General features: G+C 39.0%; 1 protein-coding gene and 1 long non-coding RNA gene across 2 annotated transcripts; both read right to left on the reverse strand.

Annotated features, from left to right (window-relative positions):
* Positions 1-3,129: 3,129 nt before the first annotated feature.
* LOC116734879 (TLC domain-containing protein 5-like) lies at positions 3,130-4,730 on the reverse strand. The gene is made up of 2 exons (XM_032586419.1): positions 4,462-4,730; positions 3,130-4,059 (listed from the first exon to the last, which is right to left on the reverse strand). The coding sequence occupies exons 1-2, from the start codon at positions 4,649-4,651 to the stop codon at positions 3,521-3,523; spliced, it is 729 nt and encodes a 242-aa protein (XP_032442310.1). The 5' UTR covers positions 4,652-4,730; the 3' UTR covers positions 3,130-3,520.
* A 3,539-nt stretch (positions 4,731-8,269) lies between these two features.
* LOC116734985 (uncharacterized) lies at positions 8,270-14,661 on the reverse strand. Its single transcript, XR_004342305.1, has 3 exons — positions 14,455-14,661; positions 11,639-11,696; positions 8,270-8,492 (listed from the first exon to the last, which is right to left on the reverse strand). It is a non-coding gene; the product is annotated as an uncharacterized LOC116734985 (long non-coding RNA).
* Between the last annotated feature and the right edge of the window lie 2,036 nt (positions 14,662-16,697).

Raw genomic sequence — 16,697 nt, forward strand, 5'->3', positions numbered from 1 at the left:
AGCGTCTCATGTTGTGGGTCATCTTAATGGGGTTTAATCCGTCCTCGCTCTCCTCATTCGCTCCCTGGTGGAAATGGAAATGATCCAAAAAGCCTCTGAAACGATCACTGATCTTCATTTTGGCTTCTGGTCTCTGAAAACTGTTTGGGCTCAATGTTGGATCGCAACACATTAAGTCTTTAGAACTTCTTTGATCTATTGTGATGTACATGATGTCATCTATGACCTCATCAGTGAGCTCACTGGACTTCTGGGGCAAGGTCTTGCTTCTGATCGTTGCTATGGAAACGATCAGAACAGTTCTGAATGAGTCAAGCTGAAATAATGACTAAATACTTAAATATTAAGTAATATTTTTTATTTAACATGAAGACATTAACAGTAGATTTCTACATGATTGAATTTTTGCGTTTGTGGTTTTCCGTACCTGCTGTGGTATGAGTGGTTGTGTATTCCAACCCTGACTGGTTTCGATGGAGCGCGGCGGCGTGGCGAAGTGACCTGTAACGCCATTGCCATATGTTTGGCTCTAGATTCCACATGTTTCGACTGAGCTGCACCAAACTTGGCAAGAGTGATCCTGATTGGATGCCTGGTGATCCTATATCGTCATAGTCTGACGTCTAAGCCCCGCCCCATCAGAACAGGAAGTGCCTTTTTTTTCTTGGAAAGCGTTATCTCTGGCTCTCTTGACCTAATCAAGATGATTTTGTGTTGGATGACAGATAACAATTGGGCTCACTTGCTTTAAAGTGCTAAGAGTTTTCAATGGAGGGCGTGGCCATGGCGACGCAGCGAAGTGACAGGTCACGCCGCTGCCATATGTTTGGCTCTAAATTCCACAGTTTCAAGCTGAGTTGTACCAAACTTACTGGGATGGATCCTTATCCAGCCCCAGACAGGAATCCATAAGAATCCTTGGTGGGCGTGGCCTAATTTATCTACAGCGCCCCCTAGAAGTTTTTAAAAAATCAGCCCCAAGTCATGCTTCAACCCAGACTCATGAAACTTGGTACACATGTGTATCTGGTCAGGACCTACAAAAAAAGTCGCCATGGTCCAAACTCAACAGGAAGACGGCCATTTTGGATCAAAGTTGCCATTTCCTCTTTTTTATAGACGTCGCATCTGATCGAACTCGTTATCAGCTTTTGAGATACGGACTTCAGAATCACTCAGCATAACCTTGAGGCACTGAAGGTCAAACAGTTATCACAGGATTTTTCATGTGGGCGTGGCTTAGTGTCAAAGTCTGACTATTTGCCATAAAACATCAAGGTGCAATAACTTCCACATACAAAGTCAGAGCTGCATCAGACTTTCTATGTCTCATTATAGACCAGCCCTCATCACATTCACATGGTTACCTGATGACATAACCTGCGCCCCTCCCACTTCCAACAGGAAGTCACTATCTGGTCTATCAAACCCTACAGGAAGTTCTTGCTAATCTTTCACTACTAAACAGGAAGTGACAATAACTCATCTCCCGGATGTCAGATATCAGCCATCACATTTTTACACAACATGTGCTCCTTTACCCAATAACAACACTTCTGATAAGCAACTATCGACGCACAGTCGACAATAAACGTTTTGATTCATATTCAATTGCCCTGATTAAATGATTTTTTCCTGTGCCAGCACCACCTGTAATAAAAATGTGCAGTTGTTAAGGATTTATTCCATTAAGCTTGGCTAAACAATACTGCCTGATTTAATTAAAAACAAAAACAGAGAACTGTCTTTCATCCAAAGATCTAATCAATGCAAGGCTTTCAATTCTTCTAATTTATTTTTCTCAAATAATGAAACGTCTTTACACTGCAGACTTAAATCAGGTATTTGTTCCTGATCACTGTTTTCTATTTGTCTTCCTTTTTGTAATACCACACACTCCAAGCGTTCCAGTTCAACCTCAGAACACCATTCAGCCCATCGTCGTCCAGCATTACATCACCAGTAACATTGTCCACAGATTCCAACTCAAACTCACTCCTACTTAAATCTACAACAGACTTTACTGAAGGTTTTGTTCCATCAACAAAACCAAACAAACCAGTTCTGTAAAACTCACCAAAGGTTGCACAACTTGAAGGCTTGAGTTCACTATCAAAGCGATAAGGTAGAAATAACTGCATTATGCTTTGGTAAAACTTTTCTGGCTCTTTTGTTTCAGAGAAACGCGCATATCGAACAGCTGCTGGTTTTGTCCAAATTCTTTTTGCAATAAACCCAAAGTCATTATTCAACTTTATTGCATTTCTACATTTCTCATTTTTTGTCAAAACGCTATAATCTGAAGCAAACTTAACCAGGCACCTATTATTAAACATATTATCATTCGGCCTATTCTTATAGCGGTCAACTATCTCAGTCATCCACATGTCTTTTGGGGTAAGATCCTGTGATCTAGCTTTTGTCTCAAAACAGAAATGGGAAAACTCATTTTCACAATATTATCACCAGTTGGAATAAAAATAACGCTCCGAGAACACTCCTTTAAATGCATGTTGGTGAGTCTATACACTGCTTCCTGAGCACAAACATCACGGTTATGCAAATAGACTCTACCAAATCTCTTTAAAGCTTCTTTAGCACAAACATTTCCTTCTTTGGCTGCTTCTCTTTCTGTCCATTTCCTAGAAGAAAACCAATTTCACGTTAAATTTTTGACATGTAAGATACAATATAAACACAACATGCATATGCATCAACACAGTATTGGATATCAATATTTGCATTCCAAGCTTTTAACAGCGGTTTACTATATGGATGAATCCAGATTTCTTTAATTTGCCTTTTCAACACCATTCCTACTAAATCGTTTATATGCTGATTCAAATACATCTTGATTCATGCACAAGCCTTCAAACATTTCTTCCACGGTGCTATATGGACAGTTCTCACCCTAACCCTCCTTGTTTTGTGGTCAGTATTATTTCACCATTTTATTAATGTGGGTTGCCAGTTTGGATCAGGCTTCCTATGAAGCTATAAGAATGATAGAAAACATGCTAACAAAAAGCCTCAGACCTGCAGCTCACAGGCAGTTCTAGACACAGGCTAACAGAAGTGGCTCTTTGGCTCAAATATATATTAAATTATGAAATATTGCCCTGTTTTTTGTTTCATTCTTTTTTAATTGCCCTGAGGGCAACAATTTATTCACATATATGTACATTTATTATTATTGATACTTTAATTAAAAATGAGTTATACAAGTTTATGTCGGGGAGCAGGGGGGGCGATGACATGTTCGCATACACCTCGGAAAGTATGTATGTAGTTGCGCCCCCTGCTGGCAGTTCCTCTAAAGGTCGGACCTCTTAATGCGCATGCTCTGCTCGCTGTCAGATCATTATTTAGTTTGCAAAATAAATGTACTTATCAAGGCTTTTCAGAATTGTTTTTACACAGACTTTAAAAATGTTGCAGTCCACTGTACCGCAGATAAAATAAATAAATTCATGGAGCGTCTGTTAAAAACATGTGAAAGCGGTTGAGTTAGTCTTCTCAATCACTCTTCGTGCCCAACTGGTTTTTCTTCGCTCGTCTCTTTGAGCTCGCGGTTCACCATCCACTTCCTGTATTTGGCCCTGGTCTTCTTGTAGCCGAACCTGGCGATGTCCACCATGAACACCCAGGCCAGCAGATACATGACCACGCCGCCAAGCTTCATTATCAGCAAAGTCCTGGGCGAAGTGAGCTCGCAATAAAACATGACGGTCCCCAGGCCGACGCGCACCGCGGCGAACAGCAGGATGAAGAGCAGGTCCACGGCGTCGCCCAGCAGGCTGTCGTAGAGTCCCAGCTGGCGGAGGAACCAGCGGCTCTGCAGCAGCGGGTTGGTGATCTCGCTGCCGAAGATCACCCCGCAGGTCTCACAGCCCGACACGCCCATCAGCAGCGCCAGGAGGATGCCCACGATGCTGGCGGCGTGATGCGCCAGCATGACTGGGCCCTCGCTCCGGTAGCACACGCACCAACCCAGGTCAAAGAAGAAGTAGCCGAGGCAGACTGCCAGGGCAAATATCTGGAGGTCAGTGTTTTCTGTACCTGCAGAGAAGATAAAAAAATGAAATCTTAATCCTATAAGAATGTAACTATTGGACCAATAACATCCATCTTCAAATCATTTTTTGAGATCTACAGGTTTAGTGTGATACTTTTAACCCCTTATTCTTTGCAAAGCTAAACCCACCGAACCTGTTTTTGTGTCCATGCTCAGCATGTCTTCAGATTCAACAGCAGCAGAATGGTTTCTGGTCTTTTTTCAACTTCTGGGAATCAGACTTCCAAAATGATCTCAGTCATTCTTAATAAAAACCACTTAATATTTGGTTTAAACATAGAGAACCATCGTAAATTGGCTTTGGATTTATTGTTCTGAGTAACAATGCGCCATGTTTGCCTTCGAACTGAACCATCGCATCACAGTTTCTGTGTTTTCCTGCTGACCTGCATGTGTGAAGGGCCAGGGACCGTCAACAAACACAACGTATGCCGTCAGCAGCACTATGATGACGCCATGGGTCAAGGTGACCAAGCGGCAGTTCCACTCGGGCCCTCGGTGAGAGAAGGTGGAGCAGAACAACAGGTAGAGGCACAGCCAGCCAATCAGGCTGCAGATCACCTCCAATGCAGGCATGGCAGTCTAGATGAAGATAAGACTGGACATGGACAAAGATATAATAGTGTTGGCATGTTTTGATGTCATATAGTTAATGTGTGTTTTCAAAGACTTTCCATGCGATGAAGATGTCTTCAGTATCTGTGTGGATCTGATTTCAGAGCATAACCTGAATGTCACAGATGATGTGTTTGCAACAACTGATCTATACATAAGACTCAGACAGCTGATTACCAGAGATTTGGAGCTGCATTGATAAATGTAAAAACATTTTGTTGCGTTGACAGTTTGCTACCTCGTCCCTAATTTGGACTTCAGTAGATATTTGATGACATTGTGAGAGTGGCAGCATTTGCTTCAACACATTGTTGCACCAGTATAAAGATGGGTCAAAGCCATTCACAAGCTCTGTAACTAAGCAAGAAGAGACACTAAAATAAGATAAATCATGCTGAGCTGATAAAATAAGTCTGACATTAGAAAAATATATTGATGCATTGGACAGATGATTTTTGGTTTTGATATTTTCCCTTTATTATCAATATCATTGCATTACAGTTTGAACATTATGCTGATTATTAAACAGGAAATAAAGGAATTGAGAACTGCTGTAGAAACCTCATTATTTTTCAGGTGTGCAACCCAATGCTGATTTAAAGCTTCCCCCGCCCCAAATAAATCACACATATAAACTGGAAAAAGCGGTTTATTGAACTTCAAAATTAAAGTCTCTATTTAGCTATTAGAGAAGCCTTTGAGTGTTTTAAAATAATCGATAATGACAATGCTTCAAGGTGTAAAAAAAAAAAAGAAAAAAGAAAGTGTTCTTTTTCAGTTGTTTTCTGGTTAAATCTGATATTGAGCTACTGCAATGGCACCAATCTGTTATTGAAAATATTTTAAGGTTATGTTTACTTAAAACAAAAATATAAATAAAATGCTGAGTAAACAAAAGAACATTTTTGAGGAATAAGGGTAAATGAAACACTTTACTCCATTTCTTCCAGAACTGCATTCAAACAGAGTAGCAACATGTTCATCCACTGAACATTTAAATTATGTGACTAATATAAGAAACAAAACATCAGAAATTATTCATAAATTATTTATGCAACTAAGAGCTGCTTGTTTACAAGCGCGGCGGCCATATTGTATTTTTAATTATGTAACAAACCAGCTTTTGCAGCCTCAAGTAAAATTAAAAGTAAAAAAAATTCTAGTAACAATATAAAATACTTCAATTTAATAAACAGAAAATATTGAGAAAATACATTTTACTGCCAACTCAAATTTATGCTTTAAACTTTAACTTTGGAGTACTTTAACATAACCCCCCCCCCAAAAACACTAGTAGTAGAGTACCTACTATGACATTGCAGGTCTTATAAATACTCCAGAGAAAAATAAATTGCAAAAAGTAGAAACTCTGTGGAGTTAAGATGAGGTAAAAAACTTGTTAAGATAATGCTAAACTTTGAAAGTTTAATACAAAAAGATTTGGTAACACTTTATTTGAAGGGGTGTGCATAAGACTGACATGACACTGTCATAAACATTCCACTTCATGTTCATGACAGATGTTATGTCATGTTTATGATAGTGTCATGTCAGTCTTATGCATACCCCTTCAAATAAGGTGTTACCAAAGATTCCTTAAACTCACATGTTCTTCAGCTGAAGTCTGTTAGACTATATCCATCACCCATACACTACTTTCTAGGACCTTGTTTATTTCGTGTCGAAACTCTGGATAGTTATCATAATTAACTGGCAACTCTAGGTAGCAACCGCATGTGTGGGCAACTGGCCGTCTCTGAATACCTTGAAGTTGAGTGAAGCTAACACTGATAGTTTTTTGAAGAAACAAATCAGATCCTGTGCAGAACCGCAGAAAAAGTGACAGGTGTTGTGAGTCTGATTCTCTGAGATAAGAACTTAAATATTTGCTGATGTTTTTCTGCTGTGCATTCATGACTACAGGGTATACAATTGAATTTATAACCTTTCTTAATGTTGGCTGGAGATTTTCATATGCAGCTGTAATACTTTCCATCTCAGACCTCAGAGGGGAAAGGACAGTGCTCCACTGCTCAATAACAAAGGCAGGTTCCTGAATGAGCTTTTGGTGGGCAAGCTCCTCAAGTAGTAGCTCTATGTTATCAGCTGTTGGTACTCTTCGACAGTTATGGATATCCATGATTTCCAGAAGCTCTTCTTTGTCAACACTCTGAAAATCTGAAAGGCAAGATTCAAACACCATCCGATCGTACTCTGTAACATACCTTAAGAAGCTATCAACAAGAGGACTCTTTATAGAACCAAGAACTGCTTGTTCCAGTATTACTGGAGCAAGTTTTATAGGCAGGTACTTCTGTTTTTGCCAGCCAAAGGCAATAATTCGGCCAATGCTTTCCCATTGTTGCTGTACAAAATCATGACGCAAGTAGGGCACCTTAAAGTTATTGCCCATTGTACACTGTTCATAAAAGTCCTGCCAAAATTCTGAGAGGACATCCCTCAAAACTCCTCCATCATCAACAGCCTTTTCTCGCCTTCCATCAGGGAGCACCACTTGAATACATATGTCCTCCTGAGTGACACCTGGATCACAAAAATGTGAAATTAGTTCTTTCAGGATCTGGCCACGGTGAAGAACAAGGATTTTCTTAATCCCTTCTCTCTGAACAATTGGCTCGTTCAAAGAATCAAATTGTGAAGAAGAAAGCACTGGACTAGATGGCTGTGGAGACAGAGGAAGGGTGTCATCAAGACTGACACTATCTGTGTCAGAAATGTGTCCTGTGAAAAAGGTAACAGTGCCACTGTCTTCTAAAATGTCCCCATTGATTCCTGCATCTAGCTCTTGGACATTGGACAAATCACCCATGTCATCAGTAGAGTAAACTAGGTGAACATTATCACTGCTGCTGTTTGTCAGGACACTGCTGGTTCCAACATATATGGCATCAATGCTGTCTGGTGCTTTGGATTGAGTCAGTGGTGTGCAAACTTGAGAGTGAGTAGAAAACCTTAAAGTGTCTTGGTCATTTCCACTGGGGTTGTCTGGTTCTGAGTCGCTGCCAGTGTCCTTCTTTTTGGTTGTTAGGTAAAAACGCAAAACAGGTAGTTTTGTCTGCTCATAAAGTTCTCCAACTGTAATATGTTCATCAAGTGAATGTTCCTGGAAATCTGTCATGTCAACCTCAAAATCTGTAATTCTTCCATGTGAATTTCTTTGAGACGGAAAAAACAAACCCACTGCCTTTTCAATTAAGTCATTTTTTCTACAGTCCTTTGACACATAAATTTTTCTTGTTCCACCACCTTTCTTTGTCCGAACTTGTAAAAGCTCCCCATCTCGAGAATTCATCCATCCTATCTCAACTTTTCGAACAGTTTTTTGAGCATTTCTGATGCTAACATTTTCTGAGATCTGCTTTTGATCGTTGCCTTTGTTCCTTGAAATCTTGGCTCTCAATCGGTCAAAAGGTTTTGATTTCCGGCCAGCAGGATCATTTTCCCTTCGTCTGCAATATCCGAGAAGTGCCAGTCGGTCACCATAAGATGGGAGATACTCCTTAAGCTGATCATCTGTCATGAGCAGAAGGACACTGGAGTCAGTCTAGAAAACAAAAGTTAAAACAGTTATTTAACCTATAAAAATGGGGGGGAAAACCCAGTAAAAACAGCCACATGATAAAACTGATCTGTCTTCACCATGTCTCTATAATAGTGTTGTATGATAACTTCTAAATGTACTGATTTCCTTAGCAATCTAGCTACCTTATCCTTTTGCAGTCGTTGTATGACTTCCTCTGAAACATCCCGTGATTTTAAGAAGTCATATATCTCATCCATCCTGTGACAATTACACACAATAACTAATGAATAATGTCTAATAAAACATAACATTGCAAAAAATTTATTATGAACATGAGAATAGGGTTGAATGATATTACTGAAAAACATTTCACGATACAAGAATTTTTTATTATTTTATATCAATTATTTTTTTTATATCTGAAATACTGCCAAACTGGTGATGTGACCTTTCCCATTTTATCCACAGCTTTCACACCATAATGTTTTTTAAAAACATTTATGAGGCACAGTGGTGAAACATTAAACTGCTGCTCCGCAAGTTACTCAACAGCTTGTTGCTAGTTCACCAGTGAGTTAAATGAAGCCATCAACCTAGATGAGCTAGCCTTGAGAGGTTGAGAAGCCTTGACTGTGCCTACATCCTCCAGAATGGTATGTGGTTCTGGATCAGAGTTCAGAGAATATTCTATTGAATATTCTGTCAGACTTACTATCTATTGATATTGATCACGTGTGTATCGAGATACATATAACTGATTTATTGTCCAACCTGTTGTTGCGCAACACCCCCCCCTCCTTTCTCTACTCTCTCACTCTCTGCTTCCTCTTCTGAGAGGGGAGATGTGCTACCAGCTCTCCTTCTAACGGGTTAATTGAGTTTCCTAAATCTGCTGGGATCTACCCTGTCCAGAACTGAAGTAAACTCTGTTTAAGCTGGTTTCGAGAAACGATTCGCCTGGTTTCTGACGGCCTACATCCAGGTGTCCCACCCTTCTTCCCCCTGTGAATTAGCCAGACTGAGCAGCCTACAGCCAACTAGTTTCACAGAGCACACCTGTTAACGGTCGCTCGTTCTCTATTTTACAACTTGCATTTGTTATTGAACCAGGTAGGTTTTAGTGACTCGGGCGAGTCCCAAGGATGATGTTTTACATTTGGGCTACCAGCAACCTAAAAACATTTTCCACTTCTTCCTCTCCAGAATCAAACATCACAGCTATTTTACAACCATCAAAGAACTTTAAGGTGACTCATTAACTGAATGTCCACAACATCTTTTAGATTTTCTTTATGCTAAATATTTTATTAGTAAGGCATTTTTGCAAGGGTCAGTACAGCTTAATTCAGTAGCAGAAATAATCAAATAAGTAAAATCAATCATCTAATCTATCTTTTCCTACTGCTGACACTGAGAACTAAAAAAGGGAACCTTTGAGAGAGACGGACGGAGTTTGGCGTTTCGAACCCCAGACCTGGCCTGATGATGAAGAAGGTGCTGCAGCAGGAGGAGGAAGTTGATCAGCGAAGGCAGGGATCTCTGTAGGTCTGATGGGCTTCTTCTCCGCATGGATGGTGAGGTCACACAGGACTTGGTGCTGGCAGGAAAAAAGGCACCAGTTCTTCTTCTTTGTCTTTGCCTTTGTCTTCATCTTTGTCTTTGGGGTCTGAACCCAGCCGATGAGAGAAGTGCGATTTGAAGCCACAGGTTGTGGGCCAGACGGGTTGGTCCCCATGCGCAGGACAGTCTTCGGCTCCGTGGCCCCGGCTCTTCTTCAGCTGCAGAGTTCTTTGTCCATCTCTTGGCTCGAAGCTGCCCGGAGGATCCAACCAAAGGTTCCTCTTTTGCACCCACCTTTTATAGGGTTTATCCACCTTTTGGTGCGTTTGCATTGGCTAGCACTGTTGCTGTGCTTGTTTCATTGGCTGACTGCTTAGACAGATGATCTCATATCCATCACTGTCTTACAGACATTTCCTGATGTCTGTGCTAATGTCTCAGGGTTGCTCAACCTCCTATGTCCCTTGCCTGCATGACCTTTTCTCTGAAACGTTTACATTGTTCAATCTGTTTCTAAATAAAGCGTTGATCATCTCTGCTCTTCTGTTAGTTCCCCCTTTTCCCTTAACCTTTCACCTTTCACCTACCATCTACCTCCAACATATCAGTGATGTTTAATTGCAGTTACACCTTTTTACACCATGTCAAGTTCAATGTCAAAATCACATTTATATCACGTTTATTTTCTTTAGCTTCTCTGATTTAGCATTCATTTATGATTTTATAACCATAACTTATTATAATCTTAATGTGAGTTATTACAGATGTTTTTCTGAAAAGAAACCAAGAATAATCCATGATTCTAATTATTTGATACCAAAGTTACAGTTACTTGTTTTTCTTGTAAGTGTTCTCACAAATGTAACTGTAAGTATTATTACAAGTAAACCTGTATTAATATAAAAATTTTACTTTGAATCTTATCAAATTACTCAAAATGTTTAGATTTCATTCTTTAAAACTTTCATGCTTTAAAATAAGGAATAGTCTCAGCTATTTTTATAAATCTGCAGGCTGGAAACTTCCTCTTTTTCCAGGAAACCTGCTTTTCCTGTTTCATGACTCTTTCTGACTGACTATGATTTCTTATGATTAGATAGAAAAAAGTAGAATTAAAGCAAAGTTTGCATGAGACAAAAACAACACACACAACCAGATTTATTTTATTGACACCTAAGTCTACTGCTGGGCCTTGATGTCACTTGAGTGATTCATTTTAAAGATAACTTTATTTATTATTACTGTTAAACTTAAATCTCCAGCATGGGGAAGTGGGATGAGCTCGGGTTTTCTTGACACCACCTCCACGAGGTCAGACCTTTCACATGCTGGGAGTCCATCACCCTCCTGCAGTTCGCCGTCCTCATCCCCTGGAAAGAGAAGAGGTTCGTCTGGGATGTGAAGATGCAGATTCTTCATCCTCAGTTGTCACAGAGGGCTCAGTGTAGTCATCAAAACTCCACTTCTCTTGACAAACCCTACAAGACAAATAGAAACTGTATTTCAGACTCAAGCTCCTGCTAAAATAAAGACAATAGACAACAAAACAGCTGTACAGATCTGCAAAAATAAACCAATACACAAAGAAACTACATAAAAGTAATAAAGAAAAATCTACCAATCTACCAACTAAATGGTAAAGTGTAGAGCTTAGGTCTGAAAGTTCTGTTTACATTTTTCCCCTAAAATATTTCAATGGTTGAACAATTCTCAAAATGAAATTCCCATCTTTATAAAAGAGTCAAGTGCATGAACATCATCGAATGATTTTAGTTTTGATCTTAATTACTTTCATTTAAACAGATAATATGATAAATTGGATTTTCACAAGAGTTGCAACTTACCTCTGTTTAGGTTTAGGTTCAGGTCAAAGGAACCTCCTCTGTCTCTTTTGTAGGTATCCTGAAAGTTGAGTAAAGTTGAGGAGTTAAAATTTTCAACAGGGCCTGCCTGTTTTGGGGATTTTTTAAGTTCCTTGTTTTTCAATTTTTCTTATTTTGAATTGCTTTTGTAAATATTGTCAATGTAAAGCTGTAGATCTCCAGCATTAGCATAAGTGTACATGAAACTGCTAAGAAAACAGTTTGAAAACTGATGCATATTGTACTTCCATATTTTACTCTTGTCTATGTATCGACAAAAACAATTTAACGGGAAAGATAGTCAATCACATTATGCATAACAAAACGTGCATACATCAAGCTGTGGAGCTTGTTTTAACCTACTAGCTATTGCTTGTATTAATGCCACAAAATAATTATACATATTAACTTATTGAATTTTTGGAGTATAAACTTCTTATCGCACTCTGAAACTAGAAAATTCCTGAAGAAATTTAACCGGGGCCTGCCAAAGTGTGCCCGTCGGTTTGGACCCAGCGTTCTGATGCTAGAAATTAGCATCGATGCTAAAGAAAGCTGCAATCATATGAGGAGAATGACAAGAATGTTGACTAACATGTACTTGCACCATTCAGTATGATAAAGTAAGTGTATCAGCTAAAATTAGCAAAAATGCTAATGTTAGCATCATTGCTGTCACTAGCATGTGGGACATCACTAGGATGTTTTCTATAATGGTATTACTCCATTCAGTAGAAAAAACATGCCTAATAAGTCAAATAAATAGCTAATGGCTTATTTAAGCTAAAATGCTAATGCTAAGTCATGCTAACCTGAGAGAAAAAGATAATGCAGAATAATATTATTGCACCTCCTGTGGCGGTGCACTAACCTCAGGGGCATGATGAGGCTTTTATTTTGAAATTTTTGTTAAGCTTCATTTCCAAGGTGCAAACTAATCCCATGTATAACAGTCATTGGGTTAAATCAGTTATTTATTGCTCAAAAGAGCAATTACCTAATGTAAAATTTCTCAAGGCTTTTATTTTGAAATTTTTGTTAAGCTTCATTTCCAAGGTGCAAACTAATCCCATGTATAACAGTCATTGGGTTAAATCAGTTATATAATGCTCAAAACACAAGTAGTTGATGTAAAAATATTAAAGGCTTTTATTTTGAAATTTTCAGTATGCTGCATTTTAAAGGGCCAAACTAAACCCATGTGTAATAGTCATTGGGTTAAATCAGTTATATAAAGCTCAAAAGAGCAACTATCTGATGTAAAATACTCAAGGCTTTTATTTTGAAATTTTTGTTAAGCTTCATTTCAAAGGACCAAACTAATCCCATGTGTATCAGTGCTTTGGATAAAAAAGTCACATAAAGCCAAAAAGAGCAAATACCTGATGTAAAAATTGTCAAGGCTTTTATTTTGAAATTTTCATTAATCGAAATTTTAATTGCCACACTAAATCCATGAACATATCTTTCCCTACATGCTGTCAATAGCATGTGGGATATCATTAGAATGTTGTCTGTAATTGACTTACTCCACTCAGTATATTAAACATGGCTAATAAGTAAGAAAATAGCTAATAGCTTATTTAAGGTAAAAGGCTAATGCTAATGAACTGCCTTGCTGCGCAAGGCAGTTCCCTAACCTGAGAGAAAAATATAATGCATGCTAATATTATTGCACCGCCTATGGCGGTGCATTATCCTGAGGGGGATATTGAGGCTTTTATTTTGAAAAAAAACATAAGCTTCATATTAAATGATCACACTAATTAACATGTCTAACAGTGTTTGGGTTAAATCCGTTATTTACTGGCCAAAACAGCCAGTAGCTCTAAATGGCAGCTCAGCCCTCTGTTTTAACTGAGTATTGATTAGAACTACAGTGATGCGTATTTGTAGTCCTGACCAGCAGCCAATCGCCTCCTGTGTTCCATTGCTATGGTTATCAATCCTCTGCTAACTGTCATGTGTGTGTGACACAGAAAGGTGGAAAAAGATTTCTATCTTTATGAGACACCCCATTGGTTTATATGGAAAAAGCAGCCTGAACAACTCCTTGCCGTTCAGGAACTGAGAGAAGTATTGGAAAACCGTTTGAAGCATATGAAAGGGCTATTTGTCTTCTCCCATAGTTCCACGATTCATATTTGTAGCTCACTCACAGTAATTGCAGTGATGAGACAAAAATGGTGCATGCAGAGCTCAGAAATTTTTCAGAAATACATGGACGTGAATCTGGGAGAGCGTCAGTTATCCTGGCGCATGATTTCGCTCTGAAGCACCTTGACAGAAAACCGTAAGCCCTAGAGAAATTTCGAAAACATTTTACCGGAGCAGGCAGGCGTATCGATGTCATGACCGAGTTTGATACCAATTGGGCGATATTTGTGGGCGTGAGGGCGATCTCAAAATTAGTTTGGGGTCAAAAATTCTCTTCATTTCTCACTCTAAAAAAGCGGCAGTTGGTGTCAGTTAGGCTCTGCGTTTCGGCAGTTGGAAATTTGGCCCGTTTGACGCTTTTTACGTCGCCATCGTAAGTCCGATTCCTTATAAAAATAATAGCTCCCTTCTCGGCATCGAGCCGCACGTTTTGATACCCCAATAAAAACAATCTAATTAACGGACTACTTAAAAAAAACCCGGTTAAATATGCTATAACAAGGTTAGCACGCTTTGACGGTTAACCTGCAGCTAGCTCATGTTGCTAATACAACGAACGATGTACATAACACCACACGATCAAAAAGCATTCAAAACGAAGGAATCTAAACAAAATCAAAAATCAAAAAAGGCGAACCTACCTTTTACTGACTCTTAACGCAGTAGCAAAGGTTGGACCTTGGATTTAGGATTTAACTGGGAGCTGGAGCGGAGCTGTTATTCTAAGGAGGCTTGTCTCCAACTGCTCCGGTATCTCATAATTATGACTTTGAAAGTCGAAATTATGACTTTGAAAGTCGAAATTATGACTTTAAATCTCATAATTATGACTTTGAAAGTCGAAATTATGACTTTAAATCTCATAATTATGACTTTGAAGTCGAAATTATGACTTTGAAAGTCGAAATTATGACTTTAAATCTCATAATTATGACTTTGAAAGTCGAAATTATGACTTTGAAAGTCGAAATTATGACTTTAAATCTCATAATTATGACTTTGAAAGTCGAAATTATGACTTTAAATCTCATAATTATGACTTTGAAAGTCGAAATTATGACTTTGAAAGTCGAAATTATGACTTTGAATCTCATAATTATGACTTTGAAAGTCGAAATTATGACTTTAAATCTCATAATTATGACTTTGAAAGTCGAAATTATGACTTTGAAAGTCGAAATTATGACTTTGAATCTCATAATTATGACTTTGAAAGTCGAAATTATGACTTCCTGTTGGTCTTTTTTTTTTTTTTTTCATGGCGGAAATCGGCTTCCATAGAAATGGGCTTCCATAGTATTGTTTGGGTAGCATTATAATATTTTTGTTTCTTATAACAGTGTATTTATTTGTGGTGGGCTTGATCTCTTTTGTGGCCGCTGTAACAGTTACAACTGACAAACGTTAAAAAAACAGTTGTAACTGACAAACGTTGGTGTGTCAATTTACTGTGTGTTGTAGATGGAATGTTTTGTTCAGTTGGGTTATGTTAATTTAGGATTAGATTTTCTTAATTTCTTTTGCTATTATGTTATTTTATTTGAGGATTTTATTTTATTTTATTTTATTTTATTTCTTTGTGGAAACTCAGGATGTTGTTGACTGTTTGTTCAATTGAAAATGCGCGGCTCAGAATAAACGAGCTCTGCCAGAGTAACATTGTTTCAACTCGCTTCCTCTGTGATCCACAGAAATTGGTTGCAAAGGATTCATGTGCCTTTGCACCGCTTGATACTGGCTCAGATTCCCCGAGGTCTGGTGCCAGTAACATGTGCCTGCTATTATTGGTTTCAACCACAGTGCAAAGCAGCATCAGTATCTCCGTGTTTTAGGCTAAACATGAAGGGAAACTCGACCAAGTCCTGTTAGCCACTGTACTAGCCTGGCATAATATCGCCACTTCCTGGACATAAAATTATCATGTTTATACAAGATGCGTATCATGTTTTAACAAGATAACTATCACGTTTTAATAAGATACGTATGACGTTATAACGTGATAGCGCTCGATTTTTTCCCCCTGGATTAAATAGCAATAAGCTTCCGTACCAGTTTCAAAATTCACCATTTATGAAATGTAAAGCAAAATGCTGATCATGTTACCACAAAGGTGAATTTTAGTGTCTTTATGGTAGACATGTTTAAGAACTAAAATGTTCTAAATTTGTAATTCGATTGTTTTTTCTTTACTCAAAAGGAACCTAGTAGGTACATTTGTACATTGTTCTAGGACTTTCCATTTCTTGCATTATAAGAATCAGAAAAAAGTTTTGTTTGTCTTATGTAATTTATTTTCTAATACTTCAAGCATATATGAACTCATCTAAGTACATTCAATAAAATTTTGCATAAAAAACAATTTCAGTGTCATATTTAAAACTGCCTGTATAAACAGTACAGACTCAGAGAAATGAAATACCTACTCTGAACATTGTGTCATTCTAGTTCCTCTAGTAAGCACTAATATACAACATTCAAATTTCAGAGGCATTTTTTATTCAAATTCTGATGGCACATATTTATTTCCATAAATATGCATGAGAAGATAAAGGCCAGCCACAGTCCCAGAGCTCCCTCGTCGCCTCCAGGTGGTCCCAGGGCTCCCTCGTCGCCTCCAGGTGGTCCCATGGCTCCCTCGTCGCCTCCAGGTGGTCCCAGGGCTCCCTCGTCGCCTCCAGGTGGTCCCAGGGCTCCCTCGTCGCCTCCAGGTGGTCCCAGGGCTCCCTCGTCGCCTCCAGGTGGTCCCAGGGCTCCCTCGTCGCCTCCAGGTGGTCCCAGGGCTCCCTCGTTGCCTCCAGGTGGTCCCAGGGCTCCCTCGTCGCCTCCAGGTGGTCCCAGGGCTCCCTCGACGCCTCCAGGTGGTCCCAGGGCTCCCTCGTCGCCT

This window comes from Xiphophorus hellerii, chromosome 16 (genome assembly GCF_003331165.1).
Source record: "Xiphophorus hellerii strain 12219 chromosome 16, Xiphophorus_hellerii-4.1, whole genome shotgun sequence".
NCBI classification, from domain to species: Eukaryota; Metazoa; Chordata; class Actinopteri; order Cyprinodontiformes; family Poeciliidae; genus Xiphophorus; species Xiphophorus hellerii.